Source organism: Drosophila subobscura, chromosome O, assembly GCF_008121235.1.
Source record: "Drosophila subobscura isolate 14011-0131.10 chromosome O, UCBerk_Dsub_1.0, whole genome shotgun sequence".
Classification (NCBI taxonomy): domain Eukaryota; kingdom Metazoa; phylum Arthropoda; class Insecta; order Diptera; family Drosophilidae; genus Drosophila; species Drosophila subobscura.
In genome coordinates this window covers 2,884,075-2,906,046 of record NC_048533.1, presented here as the reverse complement: position 1 = coordinate 2,906,046, position 21,972 = coordinate 2,884,075, and the positions used below count along the sequence as shown (strand labels likewise).

General features: G+C 46.4%; 2 protein-coding genes across 9 annotated transcripts in view; both read right to left on the bottom strand.

Annotated features, from left to right (window-relative positions):
- LOC117898412 (zinc finger protein 208) overlaps window positions 1–2,556 on the bottom strand; it is a 14,656-nt gene extending 12,100 nt beyond the window's left edge. The window contains exon 1 of the mRNA XM_034807782.1: window positions 2,553–2,556. The gene's annotated coding sequence lies outside the window, so the exon portion shown is untranslated. The remainder of the gene's footprint in view (window positions 1–2,552) is intronic.
- LOC117898417 (microtubule-associated protein Jupiter) overlaps window positions 1–21,972 on the bottom strand; it is a 26,749-nt gene extending 4,777 nt beyond the window's left edge. For 2 of the 8 annotated variants that reach the window (XM_034807794.1, XM_034807795.1), the window contains exon 1: window positions 6,822–6,985. In XM_034807794.1, coding sequence (XP_034663685.1) covers window positions 6,822–6,883 — 62 coding nt within the window. In that variant the 5' untranslated portion in view covers window positions 6,884–6,985. Of the gene's footprint in view, window positions 1–6,821; window positions 7,014–7,411; window positions 7,515–21,788 lie in introns of those variants that run through there. The other 6 variants (XM_034807788.1, XM_034807792.1, XM_034807789.1 and 3 more) reach the window with 6 other exon arrangements.

Sequence of the window (21,972 nt, the reverse complement as noted above, 5' to 3'; positions counted from 1 at the left end):
AGCTGCTTGTTAGGACTGGCAGCGGAGCGTGAACACCTCTTCTCTTTCCAGACAAAAGACTTGTTTTTCATTATTTTCTTTTTTTGGCCAGAGAAAAACTAACAGAGCAACGGTAAACGGGCAATTTTTGCGCAAGTGACGAACAAGTAATAATTATTTAAACAGTTAAACCACCGCGCGACCAGAGCCTCCGACTGCGAATCCGCTCCGACTCCACTCCACACTCTCATGCCACATGCAACATGCATTGTACGAGTACGAGTACGAGTACGAGTACTTGTACTTTACCTGGCGACCTGTGGCTTTGTGTCTCTTGTGGCGGCCCGATCGAGTGGAAAGCGAAAGTTGCTGCTGCTCCCGCCACATATGTATGAATGTACGTCGTCAGCATGCCTTATGCCCCATGCCCCAGTGCACCATGATCACCATGATCGTGCCTATTGCCAATAAATGTCTGCTGCTGGCAGAGAGTGAGAGATATGCCGACTATCCTAATGGCCTCCAACTGAACTGGGTTTATGGTTTATGTGGCTAATTACCAGCCACAAATCCAGCAATCCCCCGGTGAAGCAAAGTTCGAGCCACTTGACTCCCGTCTCCTTCTTTGTGGCACTTCTTATGACCTCTGCCATACTCATACATATATCATGTGTGCAGTTCTGCGTCTGTTCTATCGCTGAAAGTGGCACGCAGTGTCTGGCTTCCGATTACCACTTTCTTTGGCTTCTCCCTAGGGACCCATCCACATACAATTGTAATTCTTTTTTAACCCACTTGCTGCGTTGGTTTTTCCCGGGGGGGGGATCAAAGCATTTTGCTTTCAATTTAACTGAATCGAATGGAAAATGGAAGAAACATCCTGCATGGCCGTTCCCTACTGCCCCCCGGGTAAGGTAAAGTGATCTTGGCTGAGAAAAACCTTTCACACACACACAAAGAGCCCGGGGGGGGCACTGCGACAAAACCTGACCGCTTGCCAGGTGGAGGCCTCCGAGGCCGACTGCCGCCTGGGAGTTCAGTGCAGGTGGCTCCGGCTCTGGCTCTGAGTCCAAAGTGGAAGAGTAGTCCGAAGAGTGGCCTATCCTGTGGCTTTATCTGGGGTTCGGTGATGACAAAAATTAATGTATATCGACAATAGGAGGAGAAAGAGGTGGCCAGCAGAAGGATGGGGCACGGGGCACGGGGCACTGAGGCCAGGCGAAAGGTAGGTAATGTTGCCAGCAGCTGGGAGTGAATTTGAAAACAACCTTTTCGGGTAAAAGTTGTTCGTGGCTTCGATGCATATTGCCGCACAAAATACTCGACTCAAAGTGATAGTTGTCGCTCTGATTTAGTTTTAGTTAAACTCTTAGTTTAGTCGCACAGTTTGCTGGCTGGCTTTCTGCCTTCTCTCTCTCTTTCTCTGCTTCCACTTCGACACGGCTTTAGGGTATTTTTTTCTCTTTCCTTTCATTCTCCTTCACTGCTGTGCTGTGATAATTGTTTCCACATACACAGACATCTATCGCTCTCGGTGGCTTTCCCAAAACGCCAAAAAGCCTTTCCACCAATTAATTATTACACCAAGGGGCGGGCCCCACAAGTCCAAGTTCAACACATTTCGACATCCCTTTCCACATCTTTCGATACACAATTTTACGATTACACAAAAATCCACATTATGAAATTTCATGAACTTTCTATTGAGCGAAAAAGCCAGACTCATGTTGGCTGCAATGTTTCATCAGATGCGATGCCCCCCGCTCCGCTTACAGATCTTTGAAGCAGCTTTCTTGCAGGATATTTCCACCGATTCCTTCTCTCATTTCCATTAAAGACTACTCCGTGTGGAGGTATCTTTCTCTTACAATCTCCTCCTCCTCCGCCTGAACTTCTCTCCTCTCTTCGTCAGTGACGAAAATTCATTACGACAGTTTTCTAATTAACAAAATGTCAAAAATGCATTTGACTTCACACACAAACGAGTGTAAAAGTGGAAATCTCTTCTCTTCTCTTACTTCTTGTCTCAGTCTCAGTCTCAGTTCCCAGGTCACTGTGAAAAGCCGCTGGAATACTTAAAGTTTTTCGTGTATTGACAGCATGTGGGAAAGCAAGTCCACGGATTGGAACTGCATTTGGAGCAAAGTGGCTGCAATAAGAAGCTTATGGCTTATGTCTCGGAGATTCCATTGGCAAGAAAAGTTTCAATTTCATTATGAAAATCCCCGTCCGTCCGTCTTGCTGTCAACTAGGGCTTCTGCTGCGCGCGATGAAAATACAAGAGAGGAGAAGACAAGACAAGACAAGTCTCTGAGGAGATTGGATGGTGGAGTAGATGGAAGTCTGGCGGCTCAAAAGCTAATTTGTTTTTCGGCTAATGCCTGACCAAAGCAGCGAAGAGGAGTGCCAGTGCCAGTACGAGTACGAGTGAGTGCCGCAGACAGGGGCATGTCTGTCGGACAGAGGCTGGGCGGATGCCTGCCTCATGTCGTTTTATAATGAAGTTGCCGCCGATGAGGTGCAACAGGGGAAAAACACATGCAACTTGATTAATTGCAATTGATTTTTATGACTTTGTTTGGACTGTGTGTTTGTTTGCCAACTGTGAGACGTCGGAGTTGGAGTTCATTGGGAATATGCCACAGAGAGAAAGGTTGTTGTGGGTTTTCCCTAACATTAAAGGGTCAGCACTGACAGATTTTCACTGGGAATGGAATGCTCCTCTCCACTCCTCTGACCAATCATGCAATAAAAATCCACAATTTACTGTCCATCGTCAGTCCATCGAGGCAGGGAGAGTTTAGCTTTTATGATTAGTCCATAAACCATGAGGCAAGGCATCAACAGCAGCAGCAGCAGCAGCATGCTGCACTGCACCTGTACATCGGAGAGGCAGCATTCGGATCCACTGTCCACTCCAGTAGGTTGTTCCACTTGATTCGGTATTCACTCTGCCGCTGCTGCTGCTGCAGCTCCATCCAGATGTCCGGGTAATTGTTTACTGTTCCTCTCCCCTCTCCCCTCTCTCTGTTTTACTGTGGCTCTCCAGAGTACTTCTGCTCCTCTGCTTCTCTTTTGTTTGCTCTGCTCATTTATTATCATTTATTTTTTGGGGCTTGTTCAGCCTCATGAACAGCGAGCGAGCGCATTGCTGCCACTGCCACTGCCACTTCCACACTGCTGATTCCTTTTGTTTCATTGGAAACGTGTCCAGAGTCCAGTGCATAGCACCCTCCTCCTCTGCAGACAGAGGTTCGTGCAACCGCAAACAAACACACAGACACACACCCCAAACATAATGAAAATTCAACTGAAGCACGAAAATTGTGTGCGGTTTTCCTCTATTGTTGCTGTGATGATGTTGTGATGATTGTCTCTCCCTCCCCTCCATTTTTGTGATTTACCTAAAAACGTTGATTAGTCCAACAATCCACCAATCCATTATAATTGCTGCTGCAAAGCAAAGCAAACAAAACCAAAGAGCAGAAATATTTTATATTGAAGAATCTGCCACAATACTCGCTCGTACTTTCCCCCGAAAGTATGGGGCATGCTGCAGGACGGGGGTGTGGCAGGCGATCGCTCAAGCGCGGTTTGTTCACCGTTACATTTCCACCAATCAAAAGCTCTTTTCAGAAAACTAATCATCTGTGGCATTAGGATGAATCATCATTAAATATACATGGGATACAGAGAGCGGACACCGATATGATCCATAGATGTGGCTTGAGAGGGGGGGGATATCAATCCAAGATCCAAATAACTTCATTCGGTAGATAAGCTTGGGCTGGTCTACAGATTAACCTTCCCAGTGGCACTTTATTATTCCTCTGACACTTCCCAGAGGAAGAAAGCCATCAGTCAATTCAAATTTGAATGTCACTCCAGTCCCATCCTTCCCCTCTCTGGCATCAGTCTCTGGCCACTTATTTCCGTGGAAAGTGCCCGCGCTGCCAGCAGGAGGGAGGAGCGTGATGCAGCTCTGCAGACGCCACAGCGGGTGGTGTTCCTACCTGGAGGTGTTTGATTAATGGAATCCCCCTAGCTCACCGGCCAATTGGAATCTGATGAAAATTCATAATTGGACTCAAAGTTGCAGTTGCCGTTTGCCATGTTTGTTTCCATGGAAATAGGCTTCTCTAAGCCACCGATAGATTGTCAATTATCGATAGTGTTTGCCTGAGCCTGATGCCTGATGAATAATTATCGATTAGCGCGCTGTGGCAAAGGAAAGTGTGTGATCAAGAGGAAAAGTTGCAGCAGCCACCACATGCATGTTGTTTGCTGCAAGCGTATGGTTGTATGTGTAGCTTTGTGGCACTTTTATTATTATTATGTGTATATGCGTATGCATAAGCTGTGGGATTGGCACTGGCGCTGCCGCTGCCGCTGTTGCTGTCGCTGGCTTGGGATCCGTAAATTGTAGAGCCCATAACCATATCCATTGCCAGAATTGCAGCAGCGAAAGTTGTCTGTCTGTCTCTCTTTTGTACATACACATATGTAATTAATAAATTTGTATTGATTAATTTGCAACGGGAGAAGCTTTGGCCATGCGAAAGCGAAAGGACTTTCTAATATATTCCAATCCATTCGGGGACTGCTCCTCCCGATCAATGGGCACCAGGCACCAGGCACCAGGCACCAGGAGGCACTGTAAGTATCTGTATCTAAATGGAAATAACATATTACATTACCTATATTCTCATCATATACATATTTAACGTTGCTAAGGGAACTGAACTCCACAAGCTGCCAAACTCATTTCCGTGTCAACAGGAATTACATTGACGCAGGCAAGCAACAACAAAAAAAACACCAACCAACCAACCAACAACTGAAATTTCTTTGATTTCCTTTTTCGGTTCCTCCATCAATGGGTCATGTGGGGGGAGTGTGCCCCACGAAAATGTCTTGACTTTACGTCATGTAAATCACTTTTGCAACTATTTACACACATAAATGTTGACGTAGCAACGCAGAAAGCACATTTATTAGTATGTATATTATGTACTTGTGATTTGTTTGTTGAATTTCTTCTTCGAAGAATGGGGTTACCTTCGCGGGCGCCGTAAAATAATTAATATCAACATGATACTGTGCATTGTACAAAGGAATTCAAGCGTATAATTATTGCTACAATGCCAGAGACAATGCCATAAACCAATGAATGAACTGTCATGATTTCCGCCACTTACACAACCCCACACCCAACACCCCACAGACAAACAAAGGGGGGCCCAGTCCCAATCCCAATCCCAATCCCAATCCGAGACACAACTCAATCTCCAAGCCTGCAGTCGCAGTCTCAGTCGCACCTTTGATATTTAATTTGATTTGTTTAGTTTACAATATAATGGGTCGAGAGAAGGAAACAAATCTCAATGGATGGATGAATGGAGAGAAGGAAAGGAAAGGCAAATAGTATATTAATCATTTTCCACACACACACAGCGGGAAAGTCAGTCATGGAAAATCAAAGAGACGCAATCGCAATCAATGACAATGATTAACACATTTCCATGGACCATAAAAACGAAAAGTCTCTAGCAAATTGTTTTTAATGCACATGGCATACATCCATCTACAATATATGAACACGGAAAATTATTTAGAGACCAGCACTAATCTCTAAACGACGCGCCTGCCTGCCTGCCTGCCTGCCTGCAAAATGGAGAGGGTTCAATGTACGACGGACAGTCGAACGTACAGCGGACAGTGAACGGACAGAGAACGAACAGCAGGAAACGAGCAGGGAACGGTAGTAAGCGGAACCTCGGACATAAGCGGGGCATAAAGAGGCATTTTGGTAACGATTTTCGTACCAGTCGAAAGGCAATGGCCATCTATCCACCTTGTACCGTACCGTACCGTACCGTACCCATAGGCGGCACACCTCCTCTTCCAGTCATCCTCCATTCCTCCAGTGATGGGTGGAATGGGTGGTGCCACGGGAAGGGGCTTGGTCAAAGAGAATTGCATGCTAAAACAAAGGAAAGACCGAAACCCACAAAAAAGAAAGGTGCGCTCAGCTATGTGTCAGTCGAAGCATTTAATACCCTTCCCTTTCAAAAGTTATATTCAAATAATATTTCTGATTCACTTTGAAAGTAAATCAAGTAGTTCTCACAAGAAGTTCCTTGAAAGTTTTCTCCTCCTCCGTCTCTTTCTTGGCGAAACTCAAAGAAGGAGCTTTTCATTGTACGCTTTCTTCCGAGTTCTGAAAGCCCTGCTATACCCTACGTCTTTTAGGTATCCCAAAAGAATGCCGGCCACTTGAACTTTTGTAGGGGGATGGGATTGAAGTGGGGCGAAGTGGTAAGAATGAGGAGGCGGGCGTGGGGCCGTTGGCAGGTGGCAAGCGGCAAGAGGCGGAAAATCAATGAGACATCTAAAGACCGCCACCAGCTGGTCTGTGCACTGGTTGGGTGGTTCGGTGGTACGGTGGCGTTGGGTGGTGGGAATTAGGCGCCTCTTGCAAAAGTGGGTTCTCTTCACGGATTACACATACGCCAGCCAGCCGTACGTGTTGTTGTTATTTTTGCTGTTGTGTTTGCTGGTTAGTTACTTAGTAGGAGAGGTGAATGCACGCTAAATTAATCTCAGCGGCACACACACACACACGCAGGCAGATAGATACATGCATGCATATTCATACACACACACACACATGCACACATGCAGCTGTGTTTGCTTGGACCGCGAGATGCAGCTTAAACAATGATGAGAAGGAGGATGATGGAAGATATCTGACATCATTCAGATATAAGTCAAAGTGCACTTTGAACAAACAATGCAACGGTACACATTCTGGACTCCCGAAAGCTCTTCTCTTCGCTTACCTTTTCTTGGCTTTGCCCACGTTGTAAAGCTCGACGTGTTTGAATGCAGCATACGCGGCCATTGCTGATTAAATGTGGTAGGGTGTGGTGGTAGGTGGGTGAACAGAGAGAGACTTCAAAAGTTTCCTTTTTCTTTTTTCAGGAGAAGAGCCTGCGCTTGCAACTGCTCTATTTTTGTGCACCACAAAATATCTAAACGAACAAAGGCAAAGGACGGGCGGTTAGAGGGAAGCTGGGCGAGGGGGAAAATGTTGCAGCGATGACTCATGGACTCATCTACTCATGGGGATGCTGCCAGTGCCTGTGCCTGTGCCAGTGCCAGTGGCAGTGCGTAAAATCAATAAAATCGCGTATCACGTACACACAAGGACTGAGGGAATGTGCAAGGGAGTCTGTGCACAGACGCAGCAGCACCCAAAAGAGCGTGGGGCAGGACCGGGGAACTCAACGAGAAAGAGAGCGGAAGACGAAACGGAAGTTAGATAAGATGATTCAGCAGCAGGACACAGCAGCATCAGCAGCCGCAGAATGTTGCAACATTTTCCCCTCCCTCAAACCCCGCTGCAGGGGGCACTATTTTCTTCACTAACAAAGTAAGGCTCCAACTTTGGAAACACACAACGCGCGACACGGGAACAACAAATTTTCGGTTCAAAGGATATGCGGAACTGGAAATGTGTTCGGTTTTCGGGGTTTGTCGTTGGATCGTGCTGTTCGGTCTCAGATTCACGGATTCTCGATTTCTGCTGCTGATGTGAACGGTTCGGTCTTAGTTTGCGATTTAAAGTGCATTCGGAAAAGTGAAAAGCATTTTATACCACAGCAGCAGAGGCCGGAAGCAGCGGCAGCGAGAAGTTTTATCGATCCAAAAACAACGACCAACCAACACTCGCTCCCAGAGAGCGCACAAACAATGGACAGTGAGAGAGAGAGAGAGAGAGAGAGAGAGAGGCAGCGCCAGCTCCCAGCGCAGAGTATATCAAGGTGAAGATGAGGCATGCCGATACGAACTGTGGCCAGTGTTTGCGCTCTCCAGAGCGGCCTCTGGAAATACCTCACCCTGAATTAGCACGCCCTGCGCCAGCCCCAAGCATGTGGCTCATCAAAACAAAAACAAACTACAGCTGATTGGAGTTGGCTCTCTCTCTCTCTGTATGTCTCTCTATCGCTCTTTCAGGTGTTCTCTGTTGCGCACTGCACACGGCTCTCTTCACCACAGACGACACACCTCACTTCCCCACACTGCTGTTGTAGGTCACAGAAGAAGAACTCAAGCTTAAACTCCAAATAAAATGTGGCCCCAAACCGCCGTCGCTCTTGAACACTTGCGGGATTAACATTTCGCCTGGTTTTACGAGTATGTAGTATGTGAATACATACATACATATGTATGTATGTATGTATGTATGTATAAGAAAATATGCGCAGATATGCTTCAGTTCAGCTCTTCCACTGGCAAAATATGCGGAGAGAAAAACCCAAGCAGCAGCCAGCAAAAGAAACAGTTCAGGTCTAGTGAACTTTCAGGGTTCCCCTATGCAATTGTTTTCCTCCTCTTCCTCTCCTTTACTGCATTTGGCAGTAAGAGCGGTACTCAAGATGCTGCTTTTTGTCGACCATAAATCACTTTCATCATCACCGAGGATCGTGGGGGCAGGGGCCGGCAAACTCTAATTTCAAGTGTCTTGCCCCTAATGAGGCCGTTGCAAGCAGCAGAATCCAAATGCAAAATGTATTTGCATACACTTCGTTTTCCCCGTTTCTTGGAACACAACATTTGGCACAGATCTCTTCCACACAGCCAGCAGAACAGGAAGCCAGAAAGCAGCGACCGACGATCGACGACCGACAACCGCCGACCGCCGACTGGCGGGGTAATGGAGGTTATTTTTAGCTTTTTGGTAGGGAAAACCAGGGGAATAGTTGACTGGCCGTCGACTCCAACCCAGTGACTGCACCGACTGCAACCTGACACCAGCCACCAGCCACCAGCCATGCCACTTGCTCCTCCATCCCACACTCCCCACCACTGTCTGTCCCCAGTGTCCTCTCTTCTGTCAGCACAAGCACCAGTAAAAGCCTAGGCGTAATGCACTTGCAACGTGGCAAAGACAATCCCACTCCATGCGGCTAAAAATAGGCGGGAAGACCTAGTGACTACTCCCACTCTCCCTGGGCTTCCACCACATCCTGGGCCGACTAGAAAAGTGTGTAGTCCAGAGATGCTGAGAGCGTCGCTTCTTTTTTGAGTTCGAGTGTAAAGTGCAATGGAACACACATACATTCCTCTCCTTTTGGCACACACTCTACACTCTCCTCTCTGCCTTTCGAGTGTATTGGCGTGTGTGGTGTGTGTCTAATCTCATCGACAGCGTCTGCTGCTGCTGCTGCTGCTGCTCCTTCCCTTCTTCTGGCTTGTGGCATGTGGCCGTTGACTAGTTAAAACATCATGCAACACAGCATTGGAGTGGGCCTACATGAAGGAGGGCTACCGTACGTGGGCAGCGGCATCTGACAATTGAAGTGAACGAGGCAGCCCATAAGGCAAACCTTATAATGTGATTGTAAACCAAGCGCATTGACACTTTGGCTCTTCGAGCCAATACTTTGTGGAGAGCCATGAAAAAAAGCCCCAAGCGATGCACCGTGTAACAGCAAATACTGCGAATATTTAAGTCAATAAATAATTTCACTGCATAAAGTGAAATTTCCGGGGCTGCCTGCTGCCCTGCGCCACAGCCCCAGCCCCAGCCCTCTGCTGCATAATTACCAACCCAACTAACGGCAGTTCCAATGGCAATGGTCTCGGTCTCCCTTCCGTACGTGCTTAACATATGAAAAAGCATTTGTGACATTCGGAAATGCATTTTCCATTGCCATATTTATTAGCAACTTTGGTTAATTATAATTATGGCCAGGCATTAAACTCACTTTTATTAAGCGTACCCACTGCTGATGGCTAACATCTGTGACTGTATTTGAGCTGAGAGCAAAGAGAACGAAAGATAACGACAAGACAGACGAGTGAGTGGGCAATGCAGTTGAAGGAAGAGAATGAGAGAGAAAGCAGAAGCAAGCCACAGTTCGATCGTTTCTCTTCGAGAGAGGAGGCATTGGCATTACAAGATGTATTTACTGCCCGCTTTTGGAAGGACCAATAACTTATTCACCACGATCATTCCGGTGGTGAAGACGTCACCTTGTTGGGATCATGGTAGAATTACTAATAGGTAACGTCGTCAGCTGAGTGGAGGACCACAAGCTTATTCACCACGCTCAGAGAGGCAAGCGCTAGAGAGAGATAGCAAACGTTTTACGTTCTGCATATGGTCCTCGACTGAGAAGGCACTGTGGTGAATCCGTTACCTATTACTAATTCTACCATGGTGAAGACGTCACCTTGTTGGGATCTGTTGTATCTGTTGGATGCTCTCTCAACAGTATATGTATGTCCCACATTTTTGCTATTTAACGGTCTACGAATTAACTTGGGGCTCGTTTTTTTACGCTTACGCTGGCCAAAAATTATAGAGTGCGAGTGCGGAGTGCTCCCCATATGAATATTCACTTTTTCAGTTTTCTCTGAGGCATGGAAGGCAGGCAGGCAGGCAGGCAGGCCATTGACTGACCAGCAGAAAAGCGGTCTTTAAAGCGGAGATTAAATGGAGTAATTAGGAAAACGTGCAGTGCAAACGGACAAAGAAGGAAAGTGGGGGAAAGAGGAGCAGCAGCAGAAGCACAAACCAAACCATCAAAACCATCAAAATGCTACTTTCGGTCAGAAAGGTGAGCGGTGTGCCCCATGCCACATTTAGTTTTGGCCAACAACTTACTTTGGCTTTCCTTTCCGCTGCTACGATGCTGCTGCTGCTGGGAAATTAATCTTTTTCGTTTTTATACCCGGTACTCGAAGAGTAAATAGGGTATATTGTATTTGTGCGGATAACGGTTGTATGTAACGCACAGAAGGAAACGTTTCCGACCCCATAAAGTATATATATTCTTGATCAGCATCAATGGCCGAGTCGATTGAGCCATGTCTGTCTGTCTGTCTGTCCGTCCGTCCGTCCGTCCGTCCTTATGAGCGCCTGGATCTCAGAGACCATAAGAGCTAGAGCCACCAAATTTTGCATCCAGACTTCTGTATGCTCACACTGTTACAAGTGTATTTCAAAAATGAGCCACGCCCCCTTCCGCCTCCGCAAAAGGGCGAAACCCTCCCAAATCTACAATTTTGAAGATAGCAGAAAACTAAAAACGCCATTCCTTAGGGAATGACCATATCTATCAGATCACCAAATTGGGATCCGATTGGATCATTATTATAGCAACAATGAAGAAATTAATTTGCAGTAGCAAAACCAACCCCGTCCCGCAGCATTCACACTCTGCTTCGCGCTGTTTATGGCCTGGCCCCTCACACGTCACTGCCTCTGCCGCTGCTTCTGCCGTTGCCTCTGCCGCGACTCTGTAGTGTGTGTTTCTAGGGGAGGGTGGCGAGCTAAAGGAGCGTGTTGGCGTGAGCAGTGTTGTTGATGTAGATGACAGATGATGAAAAAATGTACAATTTGACAAATAACCGCTAAAGTGCAGATGTAGTACTGAGTGCCGGGTATAAAAGTTGTGACGCGTACGAAGACGCGTCTCACACGTCCCTTCTCGTTTGTTTTCCAGACAGAGTTTATCATATGATTAAGGCATTAGCCTCGGCCCAGGGGCCACGAAACTAAATCAACAGAAATCTGAGACAGCAAAATGTTCAAGGGAAATGCATCATGAAAAACAGTTTAATCAATCTCCATCTTTCTCTCAGAGAGAGAGAGAGAGAGAGAGAGAGAGACAGAGACGCAGCGAGTGAGAGCTTCTGCTGCTCTCTTTTCTCTTGAGAGTAGAACATCGAATGTAATGATCAACACTTTCCCTTTCCCTCCGGCTCTCTCTCTCTCTCTTCTCTTTCTCCCTCTCTTCTTCACACGCACCCGTATACACACGTATGTAATCACATGTTTAAAAGCTTTTAATGCCGTTGTAAGCCGCCTGAAGCCTGAAGCGGCCCTAAATCTGGGCCCCACAGTCCAACCAAGCTTCAATGTCTTTCAATGCCTTAAATTGTCTTTTGAAGATTCGCCCCACAATGGCGCGACGAGCAACTTCCTCAAATGCATTGTCTGGTCTGCTGTTTGGGGCATACAACTCTAACATGTGTGTGTGTGTGTGTGTCTGTGCAACATGAAGGGGCACAGGTAAGTGCGAGGGGCATGGGTGGCGGTACGGTAAGGTAACAATTACCAGAGACCCATACACAATGCTCTCTCTCTCTCTCTTCTATCACTTTTCCATCTCTTTCTCTGAGCAAAGCTGGCGTTAAATTAATGCTTTAATTTCTTTTGGCTTTTAACTTTTCAACTTCTTTGTAGCAGTGCACACCTCCCCCCTTCCACCTTCTTTCCCACCTTTTTCTTTCGGGTTCGTGTCGAACAACAATTGGATGGAAAAGTTTTCATTAAAATAGAAGGCGATCCAATGCGATTACCTTCCAGCTCCACCAACTCCGTCCCCGTCCCCGTCCGCCGATTCTGTTGTCTGTCAGTCCATCGTTCATATTCCTAAAATGCGTGAGGTCCACTTTTGTTTACACAAAAAACTATCTTGAAGCAAAGGAAATGTTGCAAAATATTTGCTCTACAATATGGAACACATCTCTGGGGAGACACAAAGCCAAAGATAAAGATATATGCCCATACACATATACACATGCAAGACACTACATTCTCCCATGCTGGGTGTCTGCCTGGCCAATAAAATGTCTGGCACTTGATCTCTGCCCAGCAGCACCCATAAGGAAGCTAAAGAGTTGCATCTTTAATGGTTTCGAGAGATGGGCAAATGGGCAGCAGCAGACGACCACTTGACCAGAGAATGGCTCTGGCCTCCGCCCACCATTCAAAGAACCCCACTCCAACTCCGACCCCTGCCCTGTAATTCTTTTATAGTTTTTGAAATTTCTTCAGAAAGAATCCCTATCGATTTCCCAGCCAGAACTTTGATTGTTATCGTGTAATCGGTCGAAACAAAACTTTCTCTTCGCCCTTTCTGCGGCCACACCCTCTTGGCAGTTCCACTGCAGTGCTGCAATTTCCTTGACATTTTTCAGCGCAAACACACAAAAAATCCAAGCACAAGGCAAAGAAAAAGTGCACGAACTTTTCCAAATTACGTGGCTGGGGCTGGATATAAAGAGAGAGGGAGAAAAGAGGTCGCCAGAGACAGTAGAGAACTAGAACCCAAGGCAAGGTCTCTGCAACAGTTTTCAAACAGTTTCAATTAGATGGAATCAACTTTAAATCAACAAATTAAAACGAAATTAAAACAATTGTGCGCCTCCAATGTGGGGGGCATTGGGGATGATGAATTTGATGACTTTGCGGGGCAACATCTCTATAAATGTCTCTAATAAATTCCAGGGGTTCAGTTCACGTGGGCTGCACCCGAACATATGTCGCGGCCACAAAACAATTCCATCAGAGTGTGCGCCAAATTGGGATTCCAGCTAGATTCCCATCGTGTAATTACAGGCAGTTATGATTGGGAGCAATAGGAGGAATCTTGTATCCCAGAGCTACGACTCGATGCGAATGCATATTGAAATATTAACAATGGCAAGAGAGCAGGACGGACGGGCGGCTGATCGCATGTCTGTGGTGCATTCAATGTGGAGTGGTAACTCCTTCTCGCCGCCTCCTCTTGGATCCGACGATAATGGTCAAGTGCAGTGCGTGATTCAGAGCACGGACACCGAACTCTGGCTGGCTGTTTGCTTAGCCATTAGCCCAAAGTCGAGAGTTAAAACTGGGAATCAATTTGGGCTTTGATCGCTTTCGGTTTCGGCTTTGTCTATGCCTTGATATTTGACTTTGATTTTGGTTTTGTGTTTCAACTACAGTTTTTACTACTCTCTCCCCTTCAGCCGATCTATGAAGAGAAAAGTTTGCACATAAACCCATTGAGCGCAACGAGAGGCAAAGAGGCAAGAGGCAAGAGACATGCGGCATGAGGCGAATCTGAATTATTATTTGCTTATCGAGTGAAAGGCAGGCAGAGCTTGAAGCCGAAGCTGAAGCTTGATTTGTTACACTCTCTGGTTAATTAAAAACCAAAGTAAGAACCGATACTTCCACTAGGGGAATTACCTTTTGAACTCCATCTTTCAAAAAGTGAGGTAAGGAGCCGTTCTGAACCATTTGCTTGATTGATTGCTGTAGATTGTGGTACAAGCGGGGATTGTGTGGTGTTCTTCTGGAAAATGCAGTAAAATTTCCGACCAGAGCGTTAACACAGTTTAAGAAGTCGTAAAAACGGGGCGTCAGCACTTTTCACATCTGTGGGTACTCCGTACGTGCAGACAGGGGGAAGGAGAAGGAGAAGGCAAAGGCGATGCCAAGATATGCAGCTGTCGCTGAAGCTTAGTCCAAGATCCAAGAGCAGCCAAGAGCTAAGCCAAATGCAAGTCGAATGGTGGAGAGAGAGATTAGGCTCTGCTCTAAGCTGGAAAACAGATCTTAGATAATCCCAGCGGAGCGTATGAATGAGTTGTGGCTGTTGGGGCTGTCGCTGTTGGGACTGTGACTGTGTGTGCATCCATTGCCCATTTCCCAGCTAATTGAAATTCTTGGAAACCAAATCAAATGTTATATAAAATGCTTCACGCTGCCCCTCTCCGCCACCAACTGGTTCTACTACGCATCTTTCTGCCAAGATCATGGATGATGATGTGTGGCATTCAGCGTCGTCGTCTCCTTCTCTAAATCACAATATTCAGCCTGATCTTCATCTTGCGGCATGCCAACGGAGCATTAACGCTAGATGATATATACAGAGGGGGTTTCAAGCTTAAGGGGAACCTCTTTCTCTCTCACTCTATTCTCTCGACCAAAGTTTGCTCCACTTTAGCTGGAGCTGGGAGTCTGGGAGCTGCAAGAGGAGCTGAAGTCTCAAATGCATTCCATTCATTATGATTACTATTAAATTAGGAATTCCCGTTCTTTTCTTTTCTTTCACTCTACTGCCACTTCGTCCTATTCCCCTTCTTTGTCGTCTTTTTCTTTAGATGCGAATCATTTTCGTTGCGGAAAGAAAAGTTCGCTCAATGGCTGAGCTGCTGAAAGGCAGAGCAAACGATGGTAATTATTTACGCCGATTTTAGTGTGCAGATAATGCCAGAGACACAGAGGCACAGCCGCAGTGCAACAGAGGCATGAACTGTGAGGCGCAACATGCCACTTCTCTTGCATGCTCCCCAACCAAGATAAATGGGGAATGAAGATGCGGATGAAGAGCGGTGGTTAATGTTAGATCATAACATAATGAATATACAATATTTAAGTCTTGAGGTTGAGGTGATTAGAGCTTTCATCTATCAGCTACCCGATGAGATATTACCCATTTTTACCACAAAATGTTGTTTGGGGAAATTAACCATTAAATCAAAATGTTCAAACGGAGTCCCATTTCGAAGTGGGACACCAGCAGCAGACATTACATTCCATATTCGCTAAACGGCCATGCAAAATGCAAATGCAATTCCCTGGGCAGTCAATCATTTCCACACCCATCAATCAATCACATTCACCCCACCTGGCGCTGCTTATCGATGGATCAATCTTTTTTTGGCCACGATAGTCCCCAATTGCAATTAATGGACAGTGACAGCCAGCCAACAATTCATCAAAAAATGCTAGAAAGATGCCAAACATTGGATTCGATGATGAATCTTTGAGAAGAGAATTCACTCGAAGATGCCATTACGCGGAAACAAAGCGCCACCTATCGTAGTTGCTGTAAACCACAGCAAGCAAACAGTGTTGCCAGACACGCGAGCAACAACTGATGTTTCCTACATAGACACAGCAGATGTCGCTAGTGTGCATTTCAAATAGTTCGCTTATATTGACATAGATGGCGCCATGGTGCTCTGGCAATCTGTACAAACATTTTGTTCTTATTTATTTAGGGCGGCGCATCTGAAATCAGAATTTTTCTTATCTTTATTGCCAGCCGCCTGTCTATCGACGGTTCACTGTGTTTGCATCCGCATTTGAGGAGTGTGTTTGCTGGTAGGCCATTCCCTTGGCGAGACGGAGAACGGACGATAATAATAATCAAACAGAACGGAGAATCCACATAGAGAGAGAGCAGCGTTGAGTCTTCCACCAGCGACCCTTCCACCATTCATACGAGTAGGAAAGGGGAATCTGTTCCAAACAAAGGCTTGAGAATTTTCGGCTTGGGGGTTCGATAATGATATCTATTTCCATTCGAAAACTCCGCTGCTGCCTGGAAATCACATAAATGCCCGCATTGCTGGCTGATTGTTATACTCCAATTCAATTTCCACCAATTCTCGGATGGAAAATTGTTACAGGAATTAATTTCCGTTAAAGAGATGGGTAGATGGTACGGTAGGGGCAGCCGGTTTCTCGCAGAATCAACAACAGAGAGTTTGGCGGAACGGAAGAAGTCGTCGATGGGTTGGGGGGGATCGAAGAGGTTTCTCTTGTAACCTGTTTCTGGACACAAGTCTGATTCAGCTGCAGCAGAAGCAGCAGCAGAAGCTTCCAATGGCTGTCGAGACGTCGACGGTCGACCCAGTCGCCTTTTCTTTAGCCCCCTGGGCGGATCCCTTTCCTGGGATTGAGAGGAAGAACCTGTTGATGGCAAACCGCATCATGAACATGACGAGGCGCAAAGGTGAACATGAGGATGAGCTGTCAGAGGCTATCGCTATCTATTGGTTTCCATGCGAGAATAATCTGCAGTTCGTCTCTTCTCTCCCTTCAGCTTTTCAGTGTCAAGAGTGAACGAACTTTTGGGGCAAGTCGCAAAAACTTCTCTTGTCATCATCGTCATCACGCAGTAGTCAATGGACTTGGCTTAAACTGGGTCCAGCTGCTGGACAACCACATCGAAGCAGCTGTGCCAGAGACTATCTGATATCTCAGAAGATAAATAAATGTCTGCCCATATTTGTGCACTGATAACACATCTTCGATATAGAGCATCTTTGTGGACCAACAGTGGGATAGAGTCTGAACCCCTTACGCGGTATTCACTGTTCCCAGAAAGCGTCTTTAGGGTTCCGCTTTGATGTTTACTTTTGAATATTTGCTGGCTCTAGACACCGATATGCAAAATACGAACAGATACGAGGCAAATACATAGATAAATGCATGAAATATGACATCCAATTCTAAGAATTCTACCTACTTATATTTAACACATTCAAATGGGAATTTCTGGGCTCGGGCAACCTTATCCCAGAAGGGGCTCAGTACTGGCAGTGTTATTTACATTAAAAATTATCTTTTAAAGCAAAATGATTTCGGATTCTACAATTTGCATCGAGAGTAACCCGTAACCCAGATAGTGGCCATTGACTCCCCGATGGATCGCATTTCCAGTTTCCAGTTTGAGTTCATTTCTTTTCTTTTCGCTATGCAATTCGGTAAAGATGTTTTGGGTGGGGGGAATGCTCCACTAATTAAAGCGTAAATTAATTCAGCTCCAGTCAGACGTATCTCTGATCTCTGGGTGTGGTGCTTCCAGAGCTTCTTTGTCTGTCTGGAGCTATCTGGGTTATACATAAATGATATTCGAGTGACCAGTCGTAAAATAACTCCCAACAAAAGCAGCTAAATTATTCATACATTTAATTATAACGAACAGAAGAGGGTAAATGATAGCCTTCAGCTTTGATTCTCCACACACAGATGATCATCTGGCTGCTGCATCCCCAGGACAAGTGCATGCCGCAGAGAGTTCCAGAGTCTGACGCCACCCCACGACGACTACATGACAAATCCTAAATTGATTTAATTCCTCAAAAATAATGCTAGCGGGGGAATTGAAATGCATGCCCAAAATCCACCCTCAGAGGGAGGTTCTTCTGCTGGTGGTGGTTGTTGCAGCCGACAGAGAAACTGAAACCCCCAGAAGGGCTTTCACTTTCAAAAAAAATAAAAACAAATTCCGCTCCAGGCAGTGCACTTTCAAGTGCAGCAGCAGCAGCAGCAGCAGCAACCCTTGTAATCCAGACCAGACTCTGTCCTTGGAAATTAACTACCCATGGGGGACCACCACCACCACCACCACCATCAAAATGTGGGTGTTCGTCTGGGGGGGGATGAGGCCTGATTTCAAGGTCCAAAAGTCAGCCTACCGTCTGGGATTAGGTGATGGGAGTGAGAGGAAACTTCGCCTGCGGCTAAATTGCAATTCAGGTAGCGCGCTAATCGTACTCCTAACTACAGGATGAAGCGACAGAGGCGACACTCATCAGTGATTCACGGCACTGAGGCGAGTCGAGTCGAGTCGAGTGCATTGTCATGTGCTGGAGACAGACAGAACACAAAGGAACAGAGCGTGGAGACACGCCCTGTTCAGTCAGTCCCTGCGATTCCCACAAAGAAATCAGCAAAAGAGAGGCACAGAGAACGTGTCAAGCCTGTAAGATGATTATGGATATGGATAATGGATAATGGAGGATGCCTTCGCTCCAAGCCCCTGACTGTGAGTCTTCTCTGCTGTGCTGTGCGGTGCGGTGCTGTGCCTCAGCTCATGCTCTCACAATCAATGCAAATATGTGTACATATAAAATATGGCTGCATCAGTGGGAGCAATCCATTTAACCCGGCTCTGATGGAGATGGAGAGCCAGCTGCTCGCTGCTGGCTGCTGGCAAAATATTACTTGTGCGCAATTCACGAACAAAGAATGAGAGGAGAGAAAACTCAGTTTTTCATTTGCGTCTGAGTCAGCAATTTACTCCCAGAGTTCAGGGATCTCTAGCTCTCTCTCTCTGGAGAAGCTGGAGCCAAGGCATCGTCTCGGCCATAAATCCAACGCAACAGCTTCAGAATGTGAAAAGAGAGAGAGACGCAGAGGGAGACACTGAGGGTGGGCGTGTGGCAATAGACCAGCCATAATGGTAATCGCCCATGCAGCAGCAGCAGCAGCAACAGCAGATCAGATCCATGGAGCCAGAGCTATAGCCAGAGACAGAGCCAGAGCCAGAGGCACATATCCGATCGAGTGGGGGGACGGGACTGTGCAAAGACTATTCTACAAATGGGAAAACTGACGGGTAGATAAATGCGAGTAAGCAACAAAAAAGTGTATGCATATCGCGAAACGAGTAATCAAAACAGGCAGCCTTATAAGGCGTCAAATGGCCCGAGCCGGGGCCGCGAAAAAATTACTTAACAATTACCGAAAGTGAGTATCGCAGTGGCTGCGTATGTACATAGCTGTTGGTTGCGTGTCCAATTATAGTGAAAATATTGCCAAAATTGTCACTCAATGGGGCATTTGATTTGGGGCTTACTCCCTCTCTCCATGAACAGTTGCAGACCCAAAGACAAAGCCAAAGATACAAAGATACTGGCTGCTCAGCGAAGCGTTTTGCATTCGCCCGCAGACAGCCTTGAGGTTTGCTTATACGGCCACAGACAACCCATGAAGGCATTGGATTGGGAGTACTCCCAAATAGGTATTCGAGTAATGACACGTAAACCGGAAACATACCTACAATGAGATGGGAAAGAGTAGAGAGAGAGAGAGGGTAACTTTAGTTGAATGAATAAACATTAAGATACACAAAGCAATTATCTAATAAAGTTACATTTCTCCTTTGACTTTCGACTCATTCCAAATCCCGATTAAGGCCCAAATGCACTCTATTAATCATTAGTCAATCGGTCGGTCGGTCGTATGACTCACTGGAGGTGGAAGCCCAAGATACATATACATACATATACATGTGTAGATCCATGCATCTATGCTGTCAGTATACGTGACTCTTTAGGGCTTCCCTAATTTGGGCACAAAAGAGAATTAACCAGGAAGACACAGGGAGGGAGGACAGGGACAAGGCCCACCCTTGCATCCAGGCGACATGGAATGCATTTGACCTGACATCTGGAGGAGGAGGAGGCGGAGTAGAGCGACACATATGACAGATAGTGTTTCCAACTATGGCCTCTGTGTCGGTGTGCCGGTGTGTCGCCGGTCGGTCGGAGGGTTGCTTATCGTGTGGGCTGCATGCGTCAGCCCGAACAACTCCTCCGCCTCCTCATCATTCTCCTGTTCTGTCCTGTTCTGGCCCTTCGTTGCTCTATCGGAAAGAGTAGAGCTGCAGCAGCAGCGGATTAATATGGGCTCGTCTGTCTGCATTTTGGGTGCGGCCTGCGGCCTGCTGCCTACTGACTGCCGCCTGCATTCGCGGCTTTCTCCAGAGGTTCTACCATCCATCGTACCATTCATTGGCGGCGAATTAGATCCATCCATTGACTCATACTAAAAGGCTAGGCCCAGACCAGACCAGACCCATAGCCATAGCCATGGCCACCTCACAACACCACATAGCAAGCGATTCAGGCCAGGCTAAGGCAATCAAAATCGACATTTAGTTTTATGGCCAACAACAGAAACAGAAAAACCCGAACGAACATGCAATGTGTCCAGAGTTCAATGCACTTGCCTCAGCGTCAGCCTCAAACTCCGGTGCACTCAGATCGCGTGACTTGTTAAATATAGCATATAGAAACAGAAACAACACCTAGAGAGTGCGCCAGCAACAGAAGAGTGCGGCACGTGACGACATTATGGCTAAAAGTATCCCCATCGCCCCGAACATGGATATATGCACGGTAATTATACGATTTGGGGTCGTCGCTGCAGTCCGGGAGAGAGAGTGCGCCAGTGGACACATAATCGCAGCCCGACACTGTGCAAGAAACCCCCCACCCAGCACGTAGGACCTGCAATTACTCATCAGCCATGGCCATTCCATCGAAAAAGCAGCAAAAATAATGCTGATAATGATGATGATGATGATGGTAATGGTAATAATCAAGTGCGAATTCAAACAGCTGCAGAAGAATAGTTCCAGCATGAGTCAGGAGTGTGCTGCTGGTGCCACTTATAGACCTCTCTTATATGAAGTGCTTCCGAAAAACAAAGGCTGCGCGCCATTCAGATCACACATAATTACAGTGGAGGCTCTACTGGAGCAGACACCGAAGAATGTTCCAGTGTACAGATTCATTGGGGTGGGGAATTCAATGAAGGAAGATGATGCCCAGAAAGATCGATATTCAGCCTGTTTGGAGGACAGCGACTAGTTCTAGTACTTTCTGGTACTCCCGAGTGCTGTCCGATCAAGAGAGCCTACACTGTGTTATTAAACCTATCAAACGGTACAAGAACACATAGTGAGACAGTAGGGGAGGGTTCAAGATGTCCACTGAATCGGTGACATAGAGCAAGGGGAAGGGCAGGGAAGGGTAACTGGAAACTGGCACACTTGCTGGCCTTGCCGCGACAATCACATGTGTGTGCGTGTGGGGTGTGCACTTAACTAGAACCACCACTGTACTACTGCCGCTCAAAATGGTAAAATGTTGAATTCCGGCTGCAGCTGGATCCCATTCCATAGTGCATTTGCGTATATCAAATATTGGTTGTTAAGGGCGTTTCCAGGGGGAGAGGGCCGCAGGAAACGCGTCCACAACAATAACTTTATAGCCTGACTCCATTTAACAGCCCCAAATGCGGAAAAAATAAAGGAAACATCAATATAGCGGTAAACGAACACCACAGAAATATGACTCGAAAGCATAGCAGAGGTTATTATTCGGAACGGAAATGCCGGAATAAGAATAAGAGTTAATGGGGAAGCCGCAACGCCAAAAGAAACCGAAAGAGTGCAAAAAATAAAGGCGATAAGCGTTTTATTGCAAATTTGCCAAAGAACCACCAATACCATTGCCACCACACAATTGTTTGAATGTGTGCGCCCGACGCCTACATTACCACACATACACTCGCCATTTAGCCCACACAGATCACAAACTACACGCACACTCCCGCATCGTTTAAAAATGCCGGCAAATTGTGTCCCTTGGAAACTTACTTGCTGCTGGACTTGCTGTCGCTGATATCGTAATTGGAGATCATCTTGCTGCTTTCGATCTGTCGACTTTAGATTTACTGCTCAAAATATTTTCACGTCACGAACGAACACGATTCAATCTAAACAACACAAGTAAATGCAACGGGAAATGTGAAATGTGAATAATGCGCGAAAAGAAAATGTT